Here is a 27,103-nt window from a genome sequence, read left to right as displayed (position 1 = left end):
CTTGGATGGGTGAGCGAATACTTTTGGCAATATAGTGTGTGTATATTAGTGTAAGGGACAGCTAGAGTTTGTAGTGGGGAATAGGCTGAAGATAAAAATTTAATGCTATGAAGTTCAGAACACTTTCAATCAAATATATGAAGAATAGCTGTGGAGAGAAGTGTTCTATTTTCTTGTGTTAATTCTTTCTCTTTGTGTACTTTGCTTTCTGGAATTCTAGATATTTATTTCTAAAGTTCAATTCTTTTAGTCCCATTCTTTTACTCCTAATGTCTAGTTTCACTGGTATATTTTGCAACCACATAATTGGCATGTACATCCCTTTTGGTTTACATAATGTTTTTCCCATCTCTGTCCTGTTCTTATGGTTTGATTTTTTTCCCCATGCTGGTTGAGAATCCTGCAAGTTGTAATTTGAACACATTTGAATAATATAATAGTTGGATACTTGGCAGTTCGTTTCAGTTGCATTAGAGCACAGCAATGGCATGACTAATAAACAGTTGCAAGAGGCAACAATGGTACATACAACAATCCTTTATGAAGGAACTTAGCATAAATAAAGCACCCTTAGTCATTTAGTCCTGAAAGGAGTGTTGTGGCTGCTTCAAATACACCCCCTGACAGTTTGCATATGTGTATTTGTGAACAGAAAGATTCTGCTGAAATGTTAGCAAAGCAAATGAGTGATGCCTGTATGTACATGCACTGAAGAAAGTATTTGAAATACCTTTGTTGAACTTTCCAGGGAATTCACTCTAAAGAAGTTTTCATCACTCATGCTGGCACCCAGCAAGATGTAGATGTATAGGACAATGGAGGGATTCTAAAATTTTTGCTACTGGTTCTATGGCATGGCTTGGTGGATGTGGCAGGGGAAGGATACTGTAAAATCTCCATTCCCTCCCCACTCCAGGGGAAAGATACTACAAAATCCACATTTCCTCCAGATCAGCTGCGACTCGGGAGACAGAGAATAGATGGGGGCGGGGCCAGTCAGAGGCAGTATTTACTGGTTCTCTGAATTACTCAAAATTTCCACTACTGGTTCTCCAGAACTGGTCAGAACCTGCTGAATACTACCTCTGGTATAGGAGCACCATGAGTTTTTAGAGTATTTTTTACTGATTTTTGGTTTATGGTTTGGAGATTTCATTGTTTTTACACTAAGGTGACCAACCGTCCTCCTTTAGGGACGACAGTCCTTCTTTTGTAAGTTTTGTCCTCCCTCGAAAAGTGTCCTCCTACATGTCCTCCTTTTCGATATTTGAAGACTAATCTGTTGCGCGTTATGTGATGTATTTGTATTTGACATGACAATTCGTCAAGGCTCGGTATAGTGCAGTATAAGATGCGATTATGAGACGCATGCGCTCCGCATGGGAGACCTTGAGAGAGAGCGTCACGTGCAAGTGGCTTTGTTTACTTCTTACCGAAACACGACATGGCACATACACACGCAGTAGACTGAGATTGAGATTGAATGTTGATACTCTAGCTGCAGCACTTGCCATAAAATTCAATATGAAGGATATTTCTTGTTCAGATATTTCCAATATATTGTTAGAAGATGATATATTGACAAAAAATATTAATTCAAAGGAAAAGTACTCATTTAAATAATAATTAACAGGCATGTAAGCATAATTACAATATAAAATGTTACAAATGTTTTTATTATGCATATATCATATTTTAGTGTATTATTGTTGCAATGAATAAAATATTTCTTTTATTTACGATATTTTTTCCCCAATTTATTTGTCCTCCTTTTCATTGTAAAAAAGTTGGTCACCTTATTTACATACACACACACACACACACACACACACACACACACACATATGCACACACTGGATTGTTTGACAATATGGGTTGCTATATAAGTCTTGTAAAATAAATAAATGGCAGTGCACTGTATTGGTATGTTTTCCCCAGCACAAAGAGGCAGTGGTTCTGGAGTATTTCACCAATCTATAATTATTATTTTAAAATGTTACCCATTGAAGAGATATCCGGTTAAATCAGCCATTTAAAATTGTACAGGATTAATAATAATAATAATAATATATTTATTTCTTAGCCGCACCCTCTCCCAAAGGACTCGGGGCGGCGTACAACGAAACATTCGAAATAAATATGTAAACAAAACAAACATATAACAAAGGTACACTAAAACATACAGACATACAAAAGGAGGAGATCGATTGATAAAAACAATTAAAATACTGTATTTAAAACCCCTAGAAATTAAATGAATTAAAATACCCAGTTAAAAACCCGTCAAGAGCGATATGGTTAAATCAAAGTTGAGCCAGGCCAGCTGCTTGGAATAGGTGGGTCTTAAGTTCTATTAAGTGTCACCTAATTGCTACATTGTGACACATTCTAATCTATATGAAGCAAAATAAGCTGCTTGGAGTTGTTAAATATGGATGAGGCTGCTTAGAGCAGGAAACAAAATGATCATAAAATCCATTCCGGCCCAATAATTTTTAGAATTGTATGGGCTCCTGATTACCAATTATGACGATGGAATGGTATTTTTCCTCCGAAATCTTATTTATAGAACACGTCTCATGAACTTTCCTCATCTCACCTCTCTGTATAATATTTTATCAGTATAAGCTATAAAAGAAATTATAAGGGGTCTTCTTATTAGATACATGATTAGCTGACATGCTTTGTTTAATCTTATAAAATGTGTCCTCCTGTCCCCCCCCCCTCATCTTTGTTTGTACTCTTTACTACATGGAAAAGCATATACAATATTTTGCATGGCAATACAATGATGTAATTACACTTTCTTTTCATCCAGCCTGACATTTTTTTCAAACCTGTCTCTTATTAATAAAAGCAAAACCAAACAAAAAAGCCCCTTGGAATTCTGGAATTCACAGCTGGGCTTCCTGTTAAAATGGCTACATTCTCTAAAGTGTTGAGCATCTGTCACTTTCTCCTCTAAAATCAATCAGAGCAGCTTAAGCTCCGATACTCTGGGAACCAGGCCATTTTTATGCACAGACATAAGTGTAAATTCTTGATCCAGCTGTAGACAGATATGTTTCAAGGGAAAAAGCTTGGCCTGAGAAAACTGGTGTGTGAAAAAGTTAATTTTCAAAGTTTGAAGTGCAGATGGAGGAAAAAAAAGTTGCCCATACCCAAAACATTTCATTTGAATTTGGTCTGCCAGGTTTATTTATTTACTTGCTTCCCAAAATGAAACAAACTGCAACCTTTTTTGTGGATAAGACAAATAATAGACAATAATACTTTGTGAGATTTCAGCCTACTACACTTGAGAAATCATTCAGTGCTAATTTGAAAAAAAAAAACAGCCTATAAAGATAACAGGAAAACGTAGAGGACAAATAGGAATTGTTTCTTTGTTAAATTCTCCAACTGCACACTTTTATTTCCTAGCTAGCTACATATGAAACATTATTAAAACGGTGCATTTCTGCCTAATGTTGGCAAAGAGGCAGATAATTATGCTGGATTAGAGATTTCTACTTAATTACATGAAAATTGAATGAAAATAACAATCAGGAGGTTATGTGGAGACAGTTCATGTTTGCACACTTACTTAGTTGATCAGTGAGGTGACCATATTCTAAATAATACTCCTTTCCCATGTTCTAGATGGAAAAGGACAGAACTGCACTCTTGAAGTTCCTTTCTCTATTATTACTTAAATGCAAGGTTGTTCTCTTCTGCATTTGATTACACAAAAACATACCTTGATCATGAATTTGGCCTCTTGGGCAGGATCAGACTATACTAATTAGATTCATATCAAGAATAAGAAAATAGAAGAGACTGAGAAGATCTTTCTAAGGGATAATAAAGCAGGGGGAAAGAAAAACCATAAGAACAACTTTGCTGATAGAGTTGTTGAGCACGGGTTTGACAAAAGGGCAAGCCTAACCTTAATCATATTTTAATTTTAGCATGAATTATGATGGGCCAGAATGATAGAAGGTTCATATATTCTTTAGGCAAGCAAACATTTGACTTTTTTTCTGCTCACAAAGAGAATTTTATGGGACTACTGTATTGTTTCTTCTTGTCTGAAATTGTGTGGATTACTTAAAAGCTTCATATAATTCCTACATGCTGGTAAAAATGCTATTAAAATGTAACCACTCAGGGAGTGTCACTGTCTTGGAATCACAAGCAGAAAATCTATCAGGTATCACTTTGTTATTCCCCGTGAGGAAGTTTTGAACCTAGCCTCATCTTTCACTCAAGAACTGCAGGAACAGAAGGAAGTCAATGTAATAAATGTAGTCTGTTACTTCTGTGCTCCTGTGTTCTGTTCTGTTCTTACATTATTCCCATTGATTTTATGGTAAGAAGATCATAAAGCAACCTTTATCAATCAGATGCCTTCTAATAGTCATGTTGGCTGGTGATCGTCCAATCCACTATTAATGGAGGGCACTAGGTTGAAGAAGGCTAACTTAAAAGATATGTACTATGTCTGAATTCAGTCTTGTTTGCTATTTTGGCAATTCAGGACTTTGAATAAAGGGTAAAGGTGCTTCAGTGCATGTGGGCACTCCCATAGAACCTTTTCAAAATCTCTTAAAATACCTGCACCTTCTCCCAAGATCCTTACCTATCTTCCACAGTTGCAGGGTAATCCCACTATGCTTGATTTAAAGACTTGCTAATATGATGTTAGAAGCGCCTTCTCTCTTCATATCTCCAGTGTTTCAGCTCTCTGTTATCTAGAAAACCTGGAACAGATTTTTCACTAAGATTTCACAGCAATGTTGTTCAGCCTCAGCAACTGAGATGGCTAGGGAATTTTGGGAGCGAAGTCCATGCTTCTTAAAATTGTTGAGGTTGAAAAATACTGCAGTATTATAGGAAACAATTGTTTTCATGAATAGGTAAGATGTTGCTCTGCTTAAGGATAAACCATATGATGAATGGTTGTAGGAACGGGGAATGTTTAGTCTAATGAAGAGAAATACTATGGGTACTACAGTCATGTTGGGAGCACCAAAGCACTTCTGGGTTGAAAGGATTAGCTAGTGATATCACTACTCTCCGGAGGACACCCAGTTGGGGAGTTCTTTCAAGTCTCTATTAAGCTTCCCACTGAAATGGTACCCATCTATCTACTCACAGTCACCCGCTTTCGAACTGCTAGGTCAGCAGGAGCTGGAGCGAGGATAGAACTTACCCCATCCTGCAGCAGCAACTGGGTCTTGAACATGAGCCTACAATCATCATGCCATCATCCTAACCTCATTAGCCACCACTCTACATCTAGTAATAGGAGATAACATGACAGTAGTCTTCCAATATTTGATGGACTGTCACAGAGAGGAAGGGATCAACCTCTTCCCCAAAGCACCTGGGAGCAAGTCAAGATGCTTAACAAAGAGAGATATAACCTACAATTAAGGAAAAAATTCCTGTCAGTCAGAACAATTATTCAGTGGAACTGCTTGCCACCAGAAGTTGTCTGTGTTCCATCATTGGAGGTTTTAAGAAGAGATTGGACAGCCATTTGGACTAGAAGACTTCCAATGTCCCTTTCTACTCTATTATTCTGTACTTTGTTGAGAGATGAGAAGTAGCATATCTAATCTCAAAAAAAAATTGCGCTATTTTGTGTACCGTTCAAGTCCCTATGTCGTAGTGCTTGTAATATACTATACCCAAATATTATTTTTTATGCTGAAGCTATACTAACTGCAAAAGTGGTAAAAATTGTAACAAAACTGTATTTGTTTCCACCACTGATATTCTTCATCACAAGTTGTAATTGGACGCTTGATACAAAATGCAATTGGGAGAGAGGAATTAATTTCTTATTCAGGTTAAAGTATCTTATTTAACTTGAATGCAATTATGTGATATATTTGTAAGACTTATATCTATCTTTGTCCACAGCCAAAAAAAACCCATACATGTTTAGAATAAAAAACAAAAAGTTCCTTCAGCAAAGCCAAGTTACTGTGGCTAACTTAATTTTCTTTAGCAGCCAATGTCATGATTCTATTCATTGTGATTCGCTTGCAGAAGAACTTTGGGTAATGCAAAACTGTCTCTATTGCAGTTCCTTTAGGCTTTGAATTGAAAACAATTCCAGGAGACATTTGACATATCCTTTATAAATCTGATGCAGGATGAAGATATAAAAAAATAACGTGAAACATTTTTTTTTCTGATAATTCACCAAGAGATTTTTCAGATAGGGTGTTCAACATTAGGTAATGATCAATTACAGAAAACCTCTGAGCAAATATTACTTATAATTATATTAATAACATTTCCAGCTGCTACCTTTTAATTTAGATCCTTCACAACAGGAGGTCTGGCTGCATTAGCAATTACCACTTGCATTCTTTTCAAGAAGCAAATAAGACATTTGAATTTAACATTTCAAACAGTTCTCTAGTGATTGAATCTAATAATAATCATCAGCATTGGCAAAATCACCATCATCCGAATTGACAAAAGCACCATCAAAAAGCAGCTTTACTTAGAAAAGTTTACATCCTGCAACAATACCATCAAACAACAACATCTGTTTATCCCTGAATCTTTGGAAAGGACTCAAGTGGATAAAAATGCCAAATCCAGTCTAAACATTTGGCTGCCTATATGACCAACAATAGTAATATACTTACTTTATAGGTGCACAATAGTGAAATCTAGGTATTCCTACAGATTTTTAACAATAGATTGGGATATATTTCCTCTCTTTCTGATTTGATGCTTAATTCAATATGTGAAATCCCAGCATCAAGGATATATTGGTAGTATTGTACATCATAATTTTTGGTTGCATCTTTCCAAGGAAGTTTTGGGTATGGGATAAAACATTTCTAATAAGAAAATATCTTTCTTCCAAATTAGATTTTGATGCTAGATGCTAACTTGGCTTTAATATCTCATTGAGATGTACTGGCTCAAGCAAAGAATTCATACATGATCTTTTGTCAAGCAGTACAGAGAACAGTGATTTATTCCATGTTACCTAACCATTCAACCAAACTGAGTTAGTTCAGGCTGTATTGCTGTCTTTTCAACTGTGAAACCTCTTATTGTGAATCAATGATCTTCTGGGAGAAAAAAATGACACTGACTGAAGGTCAGAATATTTTTCATGTCAATAAGCTTGGGAAAGCATGAATGGGGAATACTTGAAACCTTTCTCTAAAGACTTCTAGGTTTAAAACTGGGAATCCTGAAGTAAAATGATGCCTTTCTGAGGTTCTTTGTATAATATTTGCTGACAATACATATATACAAAGATTATCAAAAAGTCATAAGCTGTATTATGCTAAGGCCATCTGAGTAGAGATAGAAATAATATTTTCACAATAAGGCTTGGTATCAGTATGTTTCTCTCAATTTTGTTAAGCATAGTCATTTTTCTAGTTCATCTACTTAAAACTTATGGCCAAAGATTGCGTCTATCCACCATGTTTCCCTGAAAATATGACATGTCGTGATAATAAGGCCATGCCTGATTTTTTTGGGTGGGTGTAAATATACGCCCTCCCCTGAAAATAAGCCTTAGTGAAAGGGTGGTATGGCCAGTACAGGAGGAAGCCCTTCCTTTCCTATTCACCTCAGCGCTTCTGGCTTCTTAATCGGCGAGCTGAGCCGCTCCGGCTGCCATTCACAAAACAGCTGATTTGTGGGTGCTGCTCAGGCTGCAACCTTCAGCAAGTGTGGCTGCTTTTGCCATCGATTGCGGCCACAAAAGCAGCAAGAGGCCAAGCAATGCACCCCATGTGCCTCGCACCGGCCTTTCAAAGGGTACTGTAGCAGCAGCTATCCACAATTTTTTAAATCATTATTTTGTCCCAACCCATGTGGCCCAGTGAGGCACGTGGATCGGGACAAAATAAGGGTAAAAAAATTGTGGATAGCTGCTGCTACAGTACCCTTCAGAAGGCGGGCTCGAGTCTCCTACTGCAGAAGTGGCTGCTACCGAGGAGGGCTTTTGGGAGAGAAGGCAAAAATGAAGCAATCAGCTTTCATCTCATCCCTTGCCCTCAGCCCCCCCCCCCTTCGGCTCTCCAAGGGTCTCTCCCAGAACCAAGCTCTGGTAGAGCTCAAGCAGAGAAGTGGCCCGCAAGGTTTCAGGAGCAAAGTTGAGGCTGACAGGAACCAGAGCAGATGAAAAGTCTAGTGCCATTCCAGTGCTCTTCTTTCCTTGGAAATGGAATCTTGGGAGAGGAAAACAGCATCCCCAGGTAGGTGGGTATGTCAGTATGTGTATAAAAAACACAAAGCGAAGGAGCTAGCAGCTGCGGATTGAGCTTTGTGAAAAGTTTGGCTACGGAGGGGGAAGAGATACTTCCCTCTCTTGGCAGTGTTTTGCTTGAAAATATTCGAGAATCAGACCAGAGAGAAGGAGGAAGGAGCCCTGCGAGGAGACGCTGCCGACATTGCTGCCTGCAGAGACACAGACAAAGAGCGAAGTTCATTGAAGACGCTCCCTATCTGGCCAGCCCACAAGACTATCTGAAGGGGGGAGATTTCCTGCACATTGGCAGTGGCATCTTCTCACGGGTCTTCTTCCGACATTCCAGTTCTTTGGATTTCCATGCCTTCCTTTACGAGATGTTGCTTCTCACCTGGGACATCGGGAGAAGCCCTGTGAGGAGACACCACCACCAATATGCAGAATCCCCCCCCCAGATCATTCTTTCAAATAATAATTTCACCAGGATAAAGAGGTGGCTGGAGGAGGCGGAGAAGCACCTTGTAAAAGAAACCCTTGCAAATTCAACTTTCCTGGACAAAACAGCGAGGAACGCAATGGAACTGCAAGTCTCGGGTAGGAAGCGTGTCTCGCGGCCCAACACCTCCCACCTCGCCCCAACGCTAAGAGAATCCTGGATGCTTCCCTTCCCCGTTGTCTCTTTAGCGAGAGGGGTGGCACATGTGGTGGGGGAGAAGGGAGAGGCATGGAGTGAGACATGGCTCCTCTTGCCATCTCTCCCCCCCCCTTTGTTGGGCATGGCAGGCTTTCTCTGCAGCTTCCAAGCCAGGGCAGAGATGCGGCGAAGAGCAAAAGGCTCACCCCTGGGAATGAATCAGACGCTTCACTGCAGAAACCGCCCCACGTCAGACCAGGCTTCCTAAATCTCTCACTCCCCAGATTGTCTTCCTCACAAAGAAAGCTCAGCCTGACGCAGGGTGGTGGTGGAACACATCAGGGCAGTGCCAGCCCACCACTCAGCTGGTGCAAGGAACAGAGAGGGGAGGCAACAGGGACGATGGGACATGAAGTCCCAGGCTTGCCACCTCCTTCACCCCCAAATTAATAAGACGCTCCCGATAATAAAGCCAAGGCCATATTTCGTGGGTCAAAAGAAAATAAGACCCTGTCTTATTTTCGGGGAAACACAGTAGTCCAAAACAGCAATGAGATTCTAACTAATTTAACTTTAGGAACAATGTCACTGGGAAGAAAAGTTGTTAATGGTTTCTGTATTGATTGTTATTGAAATATTTATCATACTTCAAATATCTTATGTAAGCTTATCAGCACCTTTCTTCCCCATTTATTTTGCCATTACTTTGTCTATGTTTCTTAAATATTATTCCTTTTAAAAAAAAACCAAAAGAAACAAAAACCAAACCTATTACTAGCTTCATTTCTTTGTTATTAGTTGTAGTTCATTGACCATGTTGACTTTTCCTCATATTTGATTTTGGAGTCATTACTTCCAGTTCCCACATTCTCAATACTTTATAAGTTAATCTGCTATGGGAGCAAAATCCATCCTTTCCCTCCTATGAATCATATGTGATTCTCAGATAAACATATTAACTGTAAAGATTATTCAAGCTAGAAGTACGCTAGATGTTCTGGCATGTCTATTAGACTTAGTATGTTACACATTCTAGCACAATCCTGCTATTGTCAAAAGTAAATCTTACATTATTTTTTCCCCTTCGTTATCCTTCTTTTAATTTTGTGTCCTGCTGCCTTTTATATAACCTGATTTTTTCAGTTGGAAATTTGTTTCTATTCTTCGGTATAAGATTTATGTAAAACTTTGTTTGCCTCAAGAATCTGTGCGTTGATTCAATAAGGTCCACATTCTATAGCATTAGCAAATATCCTCTTTTGGTACAGATGGTACTATGCACAGATCTTTTTCCAATCTCAATGCTTCACACTCTTGTTCCACATTTATTGACACTGAGCTGTTAGCACTCTAATTGTCTCTTGTCTTGCAGCTTTAAATAGTTCAGTGAATATTTCCTCTGCACCTGGTCCTTCCCTATTTGACAGCTGTTCTATTGACTGTTGTACCTCACTATATTGGTTTTCTACCTTTCAAAATGTTTCTGTCACTCTGAAATTCTGTTTGTAAAAAGATTTTAGTATGGTCTTTTTATTTTTAATCTGATTTGCCTCTACTAGATATCTGATTGCTCTTGAAAGTTTTCATCTTACCTGTACATATTCTCCTGATTTCTCAAAGTTTTTTTAATCTTTTGGGTTTATTTTTTCTTTTCCTATTACTTTCTTTTATTTGTTGACTTTCTTAATTGAGATAGTATCCTCTGTTCTTTTTCTTTTGACACCATATTCACTTTGTTTTACATTCTTCTCATTATTCAATGTTGTTGTGCTAGACATCTTTCTCTGGATATCATAACAATGTATTCTGAAAGTCTATCTGAAAATTAGATATCTTTCCCAGTGACTAGAGACATGCCTGATAAGACCTGTGTCTTATCAAGTGAAATGCAATTGTTTAAATGTTACAAACAAGTATTATTATTTTTTGCTATTACTTTCTTCATGGTTTGATTTTTTTAAAAATTTACTGTATGAGTTAACTTGCTTCACTAATGCAAATTCCTATTTGCCATCTTTCTTTTTGCAAATTTCTGTTAGTTTAATTATTTTCTTTTGAATCATACTGCCAAGAGTGATGCAATCACAAGTTCCCATTCTCATCAGCATCCTTCTTGAGGTTAATGAAGCTACTTAGCCCTGCCAATCTCTTAAACTGATAAATCCTCTGGGATGAGTCATAGGACCATATAGTGTTCTCTCTGTCTCTCTCTCCTTCTTTTCTCTCATAGGGAATAAGAGAAAAAAGTATGGTTTTAACTCAGTGTGATATTTAAACCCAATGAGGGTTTGTTGCTTGGCTTATTGTCAGGGTTCCAAGTAACACCCTCAACAAAAGAAGACTTTGAGGCCTGAAGTGTCTCAAAGTTCTATTTTATTAGAGATGTCATATTGGCACACCTTGAAAATCCGAATCTGAAAGCTTTCAGGTCTTCCCCATCCAAAGAAAGTTCAAGTCCCTGTCCAGCATCCACATGCCCATCACATGATCCAATCAATGCACCATCCCAACTGGAGATGCCTCCCAGTCACACCCTTCTATTTGCTCCTTGACTCTTGGAGAAAGGAATTTCATTATGACTATATATCTCCCCAGTGCCATACATTCCCCCCTCCCAGTTTCCCACAACACTAAATGTGGCAGGCCTGAAGATCCAATGCCAAAGATGGCTTCCAGGCCTGACATTTATATTAAGTGATGAACCCAACCAATATGTTTCTATGTATATACTTTGAGCCATGATTCCTTTCAAAATTGTACTTTTTTAAATTGCCTCTGCTATTTTGTAGAGGCAAATTAAATGATTGTCGAAAATTAAAACAAAAGAACTGAATCAAACTCTTATCACTTATAATCAATCCATTATATCTTGTCTTCAGTCATATGTCATCTTCCAGATATTTTCCCTGGGGCTGCAGAAAATGAGGACTATATCCCAGAATGTCCCAAAAGCATCAGGCTGAGAAAAAGCATTTCTGGAAACAACAGACTCATGGGGAAAATAAAATATCAGATCTTGATAAAACCTTGTCAACCCAACTCCCCAAATTTTATTCAAATGAATCTGTCCCCAGATGAATAGTGTTTAATTAATTAGGAGCTCATTTGCATGAAGGTGGCACATTATTAAACTGCCTCTACTGCAAGCTGAGATATGACATGGTGTAGTCTGACAGATTTTCAAATTAGAAGAAGCCTTTTAAAAGAATGAACTTGCTAAACTTCTGGCTTTTCAGTAAATTTTCTCAAGGTAATAAATTAAAAATATGGGATATATCTTGTTGGCATCCTTCTGAAATAGTTGTTGAATTAGAAGAAGTGGGTGGGGCACAAAAAATGAGACTGTTAGATCTGAGCTACATTCAGCTTGTCTCTTAATACTAACTTTGTTATAGAAAGGTAAATTTAGGTAAAGGAAAACTGAATCATATTCCATTTAAACTAACAGACAAAATGTTTATTATTTAAAAAGACAAAGGGAAAAGGTACATTACCTTTCAAGATTTGGACAATTTAGTTGAGTAAGACAAGATAAAAGAGAATGATGAGGTCATATCTATGCCAAGAAAGAGACTGGACTGTCACTTTTTTGGAATGGTATAGGGTCTCATATTTGAGCAGGCTAGAAGACCTTCAAGTTTCCTTCCAACCAGCGGTGGGATTCACATACCCTACCGGTTCTCAAATGTGAGCACATGTGTATGCCTTCTGTGCATGCGCAGTGCTCACACATTACATTGGGGTGGGTGGGCAGAGCCTACTGCAGCCTCAGCTACCAGTTCGCCTGAACTGGAGAGAATCGGCTGAATACCAGCTCTGCTTCCAACCCTTTTATTCTATGTGCTATGTTCTACAGTATATATAGACACTTTAACAATGTTTGTATTAGATTCTGTGTGTGTGTGTGTGTGTGTGTGTAGTTTGCCTATATTATTTATATATATACACACACAATTATATACATACTGTATAATATACATTTTAGTTTATTTTTCTGGTATTTTTTCACTTATTTTTAAGCCCTTTTATAATGTATGTATCTTTGTGTTTTTGTTCTTTTTTCTTTTTGGTTATTATTTTAAAAGCAATAAATTTGGATTTGTGAGGCTTGTGTATAATTTAGACAAAAAACTGCACAGCTGTATATCTTGATATGAGTGTTGAACTTACAAAAGCCTTGAATCTATAAATAATGTGTGTCATAAAGACTTATAAAAATAAACCTTGTGGCTCAATTTTTTCCTTGCTTCCAGCCTTGATTCTGCTGCAGTTCTTCCATTACTACTTCTTTAAGCTTGTTCTCAAATTCCTTAGAATGGATGTTTAGCTTTCTTTGTACTTTGTCCAGGGCTACTGTTCCTTTAAGGGTAGGACATGATTCACAGAGAATGTGTGTTTTCTTCTCAACCAGGATATGTTTACATATATTGATCTCATACAGGAGTTAGACAATATTACTTTTCTTAAAAAAATGTGATATAGGGATCAATATTTATACTTTTTTTTCCCTTTGAAGTCCTAAAAGGAAGATAGGACTGAAATCTAACAAATAAGTAAAGAAGATATGCCAATAAATGAGCAGCCAGAATAGCAAAGCAGAGAAGCTTGGCTGTCTACTGCTTTGTTTATTTTATGCCCAGCGGTATAAGAAAAAGGCTGAGATGTCAAGCTGGATTTGCAGTCCCAGTTCAATTGTCTGCTTTAGGTTGCAGTCCCAAATCACTCTTTAATATTCATGGTTACCTATCACTCTGGCTTTCAGAAGCCTTTTTTAGAATTAGATGTTACTATGTCAATACTGTATAGGTATAAATAATCCTATTTATTTAGTATATGGCTTTTTGATTAAAATTTAAAAAAAAACACTCTAGTTTGCTTCCTAATAGGATAAATAATTAGCTGCATCTGACTTTGCTATACGGAAGAAGAGCGAGCACAATTCTGTGTTTTTGCTTCATCTCCTTGCCCCTTTTGATGTCATCCTGCATAGTATCTTACTGGATTGATTCTTTGGGTTGGATGTCAGAGACATGGTGATACAGTGATTCCACTCTGCCTACAGGGTCAGAGGCTATCCATGCTGGCAATTTATAGCATTAGCCAGTCATTGCTTTGGTGATATATCACTAATGTGGACAGGCTTTATATCGCTACAGTGATGGCTGGATGGTGCTATAAATCACTAGTGTGAATAGCTTTTAGACTCTGAAAGTGACATTGGGGGAATTTTGCTCAGCCACATAACATCTGAGATTCAGCACCTACCTATACTTCTACATCTGTGTGATGGCGCTAGGTGAGGTCATCAGAGAATGTGGAGTGAGGTGCCATCAATAAGGTGAAGAAATTCGTTTCTCTTGTCATCTGAAGCCGATGAGCTAGCCCAGGCACTCGACTAGTGTTAGGGGTTAGTAATGAGCTGGGTGAAATTCAATAAATTCAACCTGAATCTTGGTAAGACAGGGGTCCTGTGGGTAGGAATTGAGTGTGCAGCCTATTCTTAATGGCATTGTTCTCCACTGAAAGAGGAAATACATTGCTTGAAGAAATTTCTTGATCTCTGTCCTCGTGGAAATATAACTGATTGCAACTGTTGTGTCATCAGTTAGAAATTGTTTTGCTTATATAGTCATTATTATTGTTTATTTTTTCTGTTCTATTGTATTTGCTTTTATTATTTTCATTTGTAATCAAAACTAATTAATGAATTATATTTATATACACTGACTTTCCTCTAAGCAGCATTGCAAGATATGTTTCTTATTTTAACTTCCCACAGCTTCTCTGTGAAGTTGAACTGAAAGAAAATGATTGGCCCAAAGTGACTGAATCTCAGTGGCTCAAGTCGAGTACTTTAACCCGTTACATCTTAGTTATGCACCACTACAGTATCTGCAGGCATCAATAAAAATATGTATACATATAAAATAGATTTTATAACCCTGATTTAACTGTGCAACTGTTTTTTTAAGTGTTCTGCATATCAACAGAAATCTTTGTTATTTCATTAGTAACAGGGAGGGCTAAAACAAGAAATAACAAAATAAAGGTGACAATTATTGTTTCCCTAATGTGAGTTATAGCAGTTTTTTAATTGTTTTCCTGATATATTTTGCCTTGTTATTTTAACCCTAATTATGCATGTTTTGAAAGCCACCTAAGTTATTATTGTGATTGAACTAACTAATAAATTGAAATTAAATAAACAAAATGAAAATGCCTTTAAAAAATCTAGTAGTTCTTAAATGTATACATATAAGCCTTTGATGAATCATTTTTCTTTAGACAAAAACATGATATAGTATAAGAAAGGCTACACCGTAATCAGTATGAGGATTATGAAGATTCTTTATCTTCCATTCCAATTAAAGGAACCAAGTGGGCATATTTGGCATTTTCATTATGACTAATATTTAATGCTTACACCTGAGAAAAATAGAGCAACATCTAATACTAGCTTCATTGTCTCACTTCTTAATCAATAGTAATGAGTAAGAAAATCTCAAGAGGACTTACTCTTGAATTGAATAGAGGTTTCCTCTCAGCCAGGATCCTGGTTTAGCAAACCTGCTAAGTAGACCATTTACATTGAGGAAGCTGCTTGGATGAGCAGAAACCATATCAAACCAACAAGAAGATCAGTCCAGTTGCCATGACTCAATTTCTAGACAACTATACCTGCTGAGGATGCTGAGAATCTTCATCAAACATTTCTCCTAAGTAGAGTTTGAAAAGTGACCTTTTTCATATTTCTTCACTTAGTGAAGGAAGTTGGGGCTATAAGTGTAAAGGTAGCAATGATATAAATGGCCCTTTGCTCCTTAGATAAATGGCCATGAATAGCTCTTTAATCACTAATGTATTCTAAAGTGACTTCTCTGATCATAGATTACCCTTTGCTTGAGGAAGAACTTTGTTGCATGTTGTACATTTTTCTTTTCACACAGAACATATTTTCACAGTAACATTTTCATACAACCTCTTGGTGACTTTTACAATATGAACCTGATGCCTTCACAACAACACAAGCAGATGATGTTCCCTGTGAATGACTTTATTATTTCATAATTCAGGACTAAATAGTGAAAGTGTGGCAGAGATGCTGAGCTGAGGGACCCTTCAGGTAACTCAGTTAATTGAATACACTGATGTGAATTGAATATCTGTGTAAAGAGTTGTCATTAATTTTCTCATGGACATATCTGTGAGTTAAAGAAAAGATTTTTAATAGGATTAGTATTTCACTTTTAATTTGAAAGTGGAAGCTTCCCACACAGAAGACAGATCTTAAATCACGTCAGGGGTGAGGTGGGGAATTAAGTTGCAACTATTTATGGCACTTGGTACTTCCAGTTTTTTTAGCAGTGATATTAAACAAAATTTGGTAATTGCTTCATTGGTAATGGATAAAAACAGAAGCTATGTAGCTGTATATTGTAAATACCAAGGACTCTTGTATTGTTACATCTAAATAAGCATTGTGGCTTTTAGTCATATGCCAGGTCATGACATTTTACATATATGTTTCGATGTATGTATGATTGAGGTGGATTTTTAATATTTTTCTTCAAGGTATCAGAAATGACTGGTAAAACAGGGAATTATATACTGCAGTATTTTTAATGAATCTGAATGCTTAGAATGGGATGTCTATAAGAACCACGTAAAAAAGCAGGATGTCCCTCCCTCCCTCCCTCCCCCCCTTTCTTGCCTCCCATTCCATCTTTTCAATGATTTTCAGGAGACTATTCATCATGCTGTTACTAATATCATAAATTTGTCCCTCTATCGCACCTTTTTTGCTATGCTTTTGGTAATGTCAGGAGGAAATATATGTTTTTCAAAGGCAACCAGTTGAGAACTTAACTATTCTCATAGTCCCCCCAATTTACTTTGGCTAATCACATTATTATTAATTTATTCTGGTTTTCTACCAAGAGCAGAAGGCAGCCTCTGAAAGGCTGTCTCAATTTTATCCCCACAACAGCCCTAAAAAAACTGAATCCAGATTTAGAGGTTTTCCTTATGAATAATCCTTAGTAGAACCCAGTTCTTGCCATAAGGATGATAATAGAGGCTGTATGGAAGTATAGCATACTGTACATAGTTCCTTCTCCACCCACCCATCATAGAAGGAAAATAAAGGAGAATATTTGAAAAATATCAGAGTAAACTAGTATATAGTATAGTATAACTATAAATCCCCTCTTTACCCAAAGAAGTTATAGACTAGATCACTATTTCTACTACTAAAACACACTCATCTCGTTCCATTGTGTAGTCAATACTAGTGGTGGCGGAATATGATCAACCCGGTCATAGCATATTTTACCAAGTATCATACACAACCCAAGCAAGTTACTCTTTAATGAAAGCCTCAACCAACATGATATATTAAGAAAATAATTCTAGTAGGCCTGCCTTAATTATTACTTATATTGATAGAGAGGAATTAAGGAATTTTCTGATTGTGGCTTGACTTTCCAATATCCAGAATCAATCTATGTTGTTCACCTTTCAGCTATTGTACATTTTTAATTATAGTCACTCTGTCTCAGCAGAATTAAATGTAGATCTCCTCAAGTTATTTCTCTACTTTATTTTTGAAATAATTGCATGGGAAAGTAGCATGTTACAAAGGATCTGTCATTCACAAAAATGGACCCATATTTTGTCAAAAAAGGGCATGTATAGCCTTTAGGAGGCTTATAAAGTGCTCCTGGGGGCTGGAAGGCGCAAAATTGAGCAAAGAATTGCCCATTTTCCCCTCATTTGTGCCCTCCCCAGCCCCAGGAGGACTCTGAAAACCTCCTAAAGGCTATGCATTGCCATTTTGGTGAAGGAGGTGAGGTTTCAGGAGGCAAAAAAATGCTGTATTCACTGTATAAGACGCACCCAGATGTTCACCCTCTTTTTTGAGGGGAAAAGGTACGTCTTATACTCCGAAAAATATATATTAAATAAAGAACAATAAATATTGTTGTTTATTGTCATCTCAGTGAGATGGGTAGCATAAATGCCTAATAATAATAATAATAATAATAATAATAATAATAATAATAATAATAATAATAATAATAAAAAAACATAATAATAAAACATAACATAAAAATTTAGTGGGCTAATGTTATCAAGAACTGGTAGGACTGGAAGTACAAGATCCTAATAAAAGAGACCATCTTTTCTCTTTATATTTGTGAATGTGTAACAAATAGCTGTTTGCGTAGAATAAATTCTACTTTTTAAGCTATGAAGCTTGGTGTACAAGCAGGCACTTATTCAGCTTTTTTTTTCTTCCTGACATCAACACTTTGTCATGAGATCCTGTCTCATTGAAGAATTCATAATGTAAAAAAGGTTGGTAATTTAATCATGGAAAGTTCCCACAAAGAGTTTTTAACACCCTTTAATGAGAGCCTACAGAGAAGAAGTAGAAGGAGTTGCATGCCAATTGTAGCTTAGTTATAATGACAGTTGTGGCAGTGGGTAAAATGCTGAATAGAAGAATCGGTATAACAGGCAAGTAGAAGCTTCTGTATTGCATTAGCATATTGAATAGATCAGATACTATCACCAGGGGTGCTACTCTGCAACATAGACTCGACACAATGTGGTGTTCTGCTAATCTTTTAAAATAATGTTGAGTTTATGCCTGCGGTCTGCACTGTAGGGTATTAGCTAGACAAATCTCCTTTGAAGCATTGAAATTTCTGGAATGCATTTTACTTGATCATGTGCAAATGTTGTTCTGGCCTTAAATGCTTTGAGCTGCGATTGATATTTGGATTTGCAGATTATGTTGTTAGGCTCCTTTCAAACTATATTTGCAAACACACATGAGGACTGATTCAGGAAACAAGCGTTTTCCATCCCAGGAGAGTCTTTACAGCTGAATTCGAGTATAGCCTCCTTTCTTTATAGCATAAACAATTATGTCGGTTTCCATTGGCAGAACTCATGCCTTTTCTCATAAACCTTGTCCAGAATTCTGGCAGATCACTGAATAGGTGGGTTTAGCTTAACCAATAAATGGTTATGGGTTTGCTTTTTTAGGACTACAATGTTTTAAGTGAATACATTAAGCTGTTGTAACAATACCCATATAATTTAAAACATTGTCTATCCTTGCACAGTAATTATCTTACTATTAGGATAAAGTATACAGCCTTTTTTGTTCATTTTGTCTGATTCCAGTCAGGACTATTCCTATTTTTGCATATTTACCCTTTACCTGATGTCAAGGTCAAGAGGAAATATTAAGTATGCTGCTGGTTTGCAGTCACCACACTCTTCCTTTGGGATGCTTGCAGACAATGATGTTTAATTTCCCTTAAATAAGAAAAATAGGAAGTACATGTACCAGATTTTCTTCCTTCCTTCCTTCCTTCCTTCCTTCCTTCCTTCCTTCCTTCCTTCCTTCCTTCCTTTCTTTCTTTCTTTCTTTCTTTCTTTCTCTCTCTTTCTTTCAATTCATCCAGCCATCTATTTATCTATCATCCATCTATCCATCGATCCATTCATCCATCTCTAATTAAAATAGATCTAGAAAAGCAGTTTTCATTCTTTTAAATTCTTAGTTATAATATAAGCTGGACTGACAATATTTGACTACTTACAAATTGATTTAGAGAATCTGTCAACTTTCTGTATTGTTTTTCAACCAAAGGTTTTTATTTTATTTCTAAATAAAATAAAAATAAATTCACAAAAATAACTGCATGCATTTTGGTAGCACATTTCTTAAAATAAATGTATTTTGCATATATATTTTTTCTTAACGTGCAGGCTTTTTGAAAATGTTTCTCCTTAAGCAATTTCTTTCTAAACCTTGCTCCTAACTAAGAACTTTGTGTATCAAAAGGGTTTCCAAGTATATAAAGTGGAAGAGGACATATTCATCAATTGTAATAATAAGTGACTGAAACACAAGATGAGTTTTTTATTACATAGGTTACATTTACACATTGTTTCTCCCATACGATATTCTTTGAAAATATTATTTATTATTCCCTACACATTATTTATGCAAGTACATAAAAATGATTTATTCACTTTTCTTTTCCAATATTTATGCATTATTTATTGAAACTTACAAAAAGATTATTTATGCATTATTCATAATATAAAAGCTGTACCAGTGTTTTATAAACTAAATCACTTGAGCCAAGTTCAAATCTTTGCCTGGTCATTACACTCTATTTCTTTGTTTGCCATTCTTCACATTTACTTGTGAATTTACTTATACATATCTTGAATTCTTTGAGCAACAAACAAATGCATGCATATATACATACATGCACACACATTAATCAATGTAGATATTCTTTTACAATAATATCTTTTCTTTGTGGAAAGTCAAGTAGTTTATATGTGCTTGATGTGAAAGTATCTGAAGTGAAATTACATAAAAAAGGAGTCTATGCATGGAAGTACCTGCCAGAGAATTTCATTCAAACTAGTCACTATGAAGCAGCTTTCCATTGAAATGCATCTAAGACTTCTTTTTGAAATAATGTGCAGAGAGATCTAGATAATGGAATGGAATTTTAAAATGGCCCCTTCTCAGAGAAGATTAGCTGACATTGTTGATGTAATACTATAAATAGTCTCTAGCTTTGGATGGAGGATCCAGCATTATAGTTGACTTAGAACATTTTTTTTCAGTTGAGGAGGAAGAGTATTTCCTATTTTATGGGGAACTTTAGATGATCTGTTTCTGGAAAAAAAAGGCAATACTGGAACTTCAAATTAATCATGTCTTCTAATCAAGGAATGCCACCATGCCAGGCCTAGCAACACATTGCCTGCTAGCCTATGAGGATTAATTGAATTACAATCAGGCATTTTAATAGAAGGACATTGGAGGCTGTTGTCTTGGCAACAGTTTGAAACAGCTGGTTTAATGATAGGTGGAGAAAGGGACTGCTGAAAGACTTAGGCTTAGGGACAGAGTTGTCTGCTTCGCCACAAATAGTAAAGTGGAATAGTAATATGGGCCTTTTCAAATGATTTTAAAGTGGGTTTGTCTGTCAAGCATATAAAACCTCTCTGCTTGGAGGTAAGCAGCATTTTTAAATAGAATAGTACATGTATTATTTCTAGTCACTTAGGAAAGGAAATGTGTTCTGATTTTTCTTCTTCTACACTTATCTTCTATACTTTAATATTTGCTTTTGACAATAAATAGAGTTTAAAATATGCAATTCCTTTTCTGGAGAATCAGCCTATATTAAAATTTCTTTTTAATATATGAGTTTAACACAACTATTAGAAACCAATTAACTGAGCAGCAAAATGGAATTACGAGTAACATCTAGGCATGAGACTGAATTTTACAGATTATTTGTGATGAACAGCTCTTCATGAACAATGGTTTCATTTCTGCTCCCATCTCAAGCATGGTAGTGCATCCATATGCTTTGAAACTTTCCTGCATAACAAAGTTCTGCCCAGCAAGTGAGATAATTCCTGTCAATGAGAACCACTAAGCTATCAGATGGCTTCATGGGACATGGGCTCCATAATCTGGTTACAATAGCAATAGCAATTAGGCTTATTTACTGCTTCAAATTAACAAATTTGACAAATTAAATTTCATTCATTCATTCATTCTTCAGAGTGCTTTACAGCCCTCTGTAAGCAATTTACAGAGTCAGCATTTTGCTCCCAAAAATTTGGGCCCTCATTTTACCAACCTTGGAAGGGTGGAAGGCTAAGTCAACCTTGAGTCGGTCAAGATTGAACTCCTGGCAGTGGGCAGAATTGACCTACAATACTGCATTCTAACCAGCACACTACCATGGCTCAATATTGGTGTTCAAGTTTGCTGCTATGTATGCATCTCTTTGTAAAAACAAAGCAACCAACCTAATACTCATATATGTTGTAATATGTCTTAGAGAAAATGCAATGAAAAGTGTTTCTCCATTCCTCTTCCCCAAGGCCATCAATTGTTAACATTTGAATAGAGAACCAGAAGATGCTCAAACAGTAGGATGGCTTACAACTAGAAAAGTTCTTGTGAATGAGATTTGCATGACTAAATCTAATATCATAAATATGAACAGACCAAGAAACTTTAATGAGAAAGTATCCAAATGGTCTTTTCAGTAGTTGGTCTGCTGAAATCTGAGTTTTCTTTCCTTTCTTTTCTTCAAAGAGCAAATTTTAGAAGTGAAGTAGATATGTGGATATAAATGCAATAACATTAAAACAAAAATTATAGATACTAAATCAATTATTTTGACTTTGTGATCTAAGGCAGAAAATTTAAATGACAATATTATTGATGATTGAAAAGGTCATAACAATCAGAACTATTCTGAATGAAAAATATCAAGTAATTTGACCAACGGCTCATTCCCAAAGGGAGCATCAAATTTAAACCTCTTTTTTTTTCCCCTCCCTAAAAGCAAACAAACAAACAAAAGCACTAAACTTATGTTTCCCTTATGTTGGTGGGACTTTTGTTCTGTATTTCATTTTCAAATACTGTCATCTTTTATTTTTATTATGACTAGAGGTCTCCAAAGCTGGAGGTGATCCAAGCCTCTATAGATTGCTGATAGAGCCTGATAATAAACTAAACCCTTCACTGGTTACATATCCTATTTTACAGAAAATTTTATTTTTGAAAAATACATAAAGTGTAACTATTTACACCTGCCACTTGTGTAAATCTGACAGTCCTCTTTTTCATCATGATTTTCTCATTTTTTAAGTGATTATAAGGGACCGTCCTAGGCATCCATCTGGCATCTTAGTAAGAGCCAAGTTTTTGTTTTGTTAAAATAATGCAATACAAATTTCTGCTAGCTTGTAATTATTTAAGGTTCTAGCTATTATCCTTAAACTTCAATTATATTGCCAATTTGGGTAAGAGAACTGCAGTGATATATATTCATATTGTGTATAACTGGTTTAGATTTTATATAACTACACACACGTGTGTGCATACAGACAAATGCAGAGGCATACTGAAATAAGAAATTATTGGATTATTTTCATGGAAAACACTGCCTGAAATTTTTGAAGGTGACAAATAAATACACGGAAGAATTCACAGTTGCTAAGATGTGCATTCAAGTTGTGCACTGTAACTCTTTCTCTGCCCAGTTTCTATGTATTCAGCAGAAGATCAGAAAATGTGCTATTTTTGCAATCTGACCCCTAGTTTATTAGAACTTGGACTGTATAGGAAATGGCACTCGAGTCCTGCTGTCTTTCATACTGAATGCTTAAGGATTAGGATCAAAGAGTAGGAAGTTGAGGGCTTCTTTGTCACTCCAGTTTGTTGTTCATGCATTCAGCAGAACTCATACAGGTGTTGTTTAATTAGATGGATATTTATTTAATTTCTATGCTTCCCTTCAGGAGGTTCAGGAGGTAAGTCATTCATTTTACTGTAAAGTAACAAATTTTCAAAAAGTGATTCCATAAAGACTTTTGCTTAGATTCAGTTCTGACGGACAGTGTATGAAACTATGTTTGACTTCTGTTTCTAGTCTATAGAGATATCAGCCTACAGTTCCCTTTCCCTTAAATTCAGTAACAATGACTAATCTATAGTATGTCTGACTTTTTTCCTAGATCCGAGCAGATGGGCCTCCTCATGGTGGCATTCAGTACGAAATGGTGCCAGTATTCAAGGATGGGAGTCATATCCTCCGTGACATGGCTTTTTCCACAGATCATAATTACCTCTATGTCATGTCAGAAAGACAGGTAATTCTTACTTTTCCACACCTAAGTGCATGTATGTTTCACAGCAGTGGTTAAACACTGTTTTTTACAGTGTCCTTAGCATTTATGTCAATTGTGGGGATTCTCTACAGAAGGTTTATTCTATAAATAAATTGGTTTTGTGTGTGTGTGCTGAAGGCAGGTGTTAATACACCAGGAGAGGAGAAACTTTCCTTTTCATTGGCACAAGGGGTGTTGAAATCCAAGTTGAACAGAGGCACTATGAATAAAATAAAGTTTGAGGATTTGGACTTCACTTTGTTAGCAAAATTGTTGATTGGAAGTCTTATCCATTCATTTCTCTCCATATGCTTGGCAATAGGCTACATTTACACAGAATTGTTTTATGTTGTATTGTTATTCTGGATCTAATGTGAGACAATTGTTTATGGTGATTAAATTTTGCTTGATATGATATACTTGGATATTAAAAATTTCAAAGTAGCTTTTAAAAAATAAAAATTGCTTTAAATACATTAGTTAATTTTATTTACAATTATAAATAAGGCTCTTGTGATCCCCTTGTTATTGTTTAAGAATCCATTGGACTCAAACTCTTTTTGCATTCAGTTTAACCAAGATGCATTCAAGTTCTTGTCTTTAAGACTCAAGCATTTATGCATGTCAAATTAGAGTTGTTTTTAGACTCCCTAAAGGTGTGAAAGGTTAGAGATAGAGACTTGCTTTACTATGTCAGCTTTTTTATTCTTTGGTATTTACTATCTGCAGAGCACTTGCTGTAAAATGTGTTTATCGTCCTGATAAAATGTCCCCCTGAAAAAAGAAACCAGATCGCACCTAGCAATACCAAAATGACTGTAATGGAAATTTATATCCTTTGCAGTCCACTCTGTCTCTTGCCTGCATAGCCGATTCCATGTAAATAATCCAGAACACTGACTCTAACAGATTGACTATATTCAACTCCTGTCGGAAATGAGAAAATGCACAAGGTTCCAGCCATGAAATCGTACTCTTGGGTTCACTGATTCTGTTAAGGATTTTAGTGGCTATCACTCATGACTTGATAATATTGAATAATTTCTTTAGCACTGTCTCTAGGGCAAGCCATGAGGATATCCAAATTGTACTATATATTTCTGCGTTGAATTTAACAGGTTAGGTGTGAATTTTCAGAAGCCAGAAAAAAAGAACCACATTTCCAAATGTAAGTCAGCACAAAGTGACAGAGAGGGAGAGAGGTTTGAAAATGCTAAACATAAAGGAGGTCATACAATATCCCTTCTTTATATGAAAAAAAAAACCCACAAGCAATAAAATTGATAAGAGAATAATCCAATGCTATAACAATTGAGTTGGCAACCCATTTTCCTGTTTTCTTGGTTTGTTTGATAAAAAAAAATGTATAAGTCTGCCAGGTGTTGTTCATTCATGACAGGGTGGCTCATTTTTCTAGTGAAAAAATAGAACCACTTCCCTTTGCAGTTATAAAATAGACAAAGATTGTGATGCTTGCTTTTCAGAACTAGAGGAGGCCACTACTTTACTTGACTAGATTTGTTAACCTCCCAGCCTCTTTTAATGTTTAGATAGACAGAACCACACTAGGATAATATTTTATTGTCTGAAATGGGTCTCCACCTTTTATCTCTTTGCTATTATTTTATGTTACATAGAATAAATCTGCTGTTTTAGTTTGTTTCTGCATACATCTACAAAAGTAAGATCATGCAGGCTCATTTTCTTAAATCTGTTCCACAATTTAACAGTTCTACCCCAGTCTACTCACATAAAAATAATTGTCAGAATTTTTAGTAATGCTCCAAAATGTTTCTGTCTGATATTCCTCTAAGTCTAAAAAAATTGAGTTCACTAGAAATCCTGCAAAGTATGACTAGTATAAAGGAAGCTTAATTAATATATTTTCTATAACTTTAAAGTTAAGGTAAAGATAAGATTTTACCCAGCTAATGGCAAAAAACACTCAATATAAACATTTTTATGGATTTGAATTGTGATAGTATATTTTATGTTCAAATCAACAATTGATAGGCCTGTTTTGTCATTATTTATGTATAGTGAGTACAAGATAAAAATTGCCTTTGAAAATGAGATGATACCTTATACTATATGTGATTTAATTCATTCATACAGTACATGATACTATATTGTACATTTTTCTTGAATACTGTATGTATGCATATTTTATCACAAAGAGTTATATAACATTTGGAAGCTACATAAAGTGTGAAATCTTTATTTTCAATCTTTATGTAAACATGAAACTTTATTTGCAAAAAGTATATTGATAAAACTGAAAAACAGCAGCAAAAAACTTGACATATAATCTTTTTACAGGCATAAGGTATTAGCTGCTGATGTTTTTCTTAGTAGCCAATTACATCAAGCCTTGACACAAAGTGTGAAGAAAGGATTCATATCATGTATACCACAAAAGAAAACAATAGAACCACATTAAGCAAATGAAGAGTATTGTTTGTTGATGATTTAACTTAATTCTCCTTTCTAATCCAGGGAAAACACAATTTATGTATTATGAATTGCAAACATTTAAGGCAGAAATGTCAAACTGGCAGCCCATGGGCAGATGCATCAGATGCAGGCCATATCCACCAGCTCCATGAATGGGAAAAATGTCACAAAAAATAATGTGACACAGCAAGTGTGACACCTGTGATTTACAGCAAGTGGTAAAATAGCATAGAGACTGCCATCAAGAAGATAGGCTTCTGAACTCCAACGTTGTCATTTCACTTAGGATGGATTCAGAGAAGCCACAGGACAGATTAATTTTTGTCAGGAGAGAAGCTGCACTAAGTGCATGGATGTCCAGCCACATAGACTTTAATGTTAAAACCAGCACTTGAATTAGGCTGAGAAGCCCTTTGATAACCAGTGTAGAGGCCTCAACATAAATGTCATCCCTCTGAACATTTTTTGTTAGATTGGCATAATTACAATCAACTGCATTTTCAAGCAAGCCCAATAATAGGAGGAAGTGAAAAAGATAAGTATATTCCAATCTTAAGAGCAGCAATTTTAATATTTTGATAGGAATTTGAAATTTCAATAGGAGAAGAGCAACAAAGGGAAATGAAATGCAATGATGCTAATATATTATGTTGAAAATTGTATTTCAAAGCAATCTGATCTGAATAATAGAAAGCCCCTGCTGCTTGAAATGTCCACATTGACTATGTTTTATTTGCAATGTATATTGACATTGCATAGGATATATATTTGATAACATTTGGGATATCTAGTAACCACAATGTGTATCCTTCTTTCATTATGGTTAAGTAGCTTAGTTTACTGCTTAGAGTTTTGTTTGTTGATTTAAGTCAAATGAAACCATACAACCATTAATTAAGATTCACTTATGACAGCTAAAGTTTGTAATAAAAGAAAGCAAAGAAATGAAAGCATATGATGTTCACAAAAATGAAGAATATTTTGGTCTGTTTTGTATTTCTTTCTGACTTTGAGCCATTTTTCAGTATAATATGTTATCTAACACAAAATTA

The 27,103-nt window shown here is 35.9% G+C and overlaps 1 protein-coding gene across 2 annotated transcripts in view; it reads left to right on the top strand.

Moving 5' to 3' along the window:
• PLXNA2 (plexin A2) overlaps positions 1 to 27,103 on the top strand; it is a 477,739-nt gene that overhangs the window by 162,859 nt on the left and 287,777 nt on the right. For both annotated transcript variants that reach the window (XM_081948333.1, XM_081948334.1), the window contains exon 4: positions 23,445 to 23,579. In XM_081948333.1, coding sequence (XP_081804459.1) covers positions 23,445 to 23,579 — 135 coding nt within the window. The remainder of the gene's footprint in view (positions 1 to 23,444; positions 23,580 to 27,103) is intronic.

Source organism: Natrix helvetica (genome assembly GCF_964273705.1).
Source record: "Natrix helvetica genome assembly, chromosome: 3".
Classification (NCBI taxonomy): Eukaryota; Metazoa; Chordata; class Lepidosauria; order Squamata; family Natricidae; genus Natrix; species Natrix helvetica.
The sequence above is the reverse complement of the archived record's forward strand: the minus strand, read 5'-3'. Positions and strand labels throughout refer to the sequence as shown.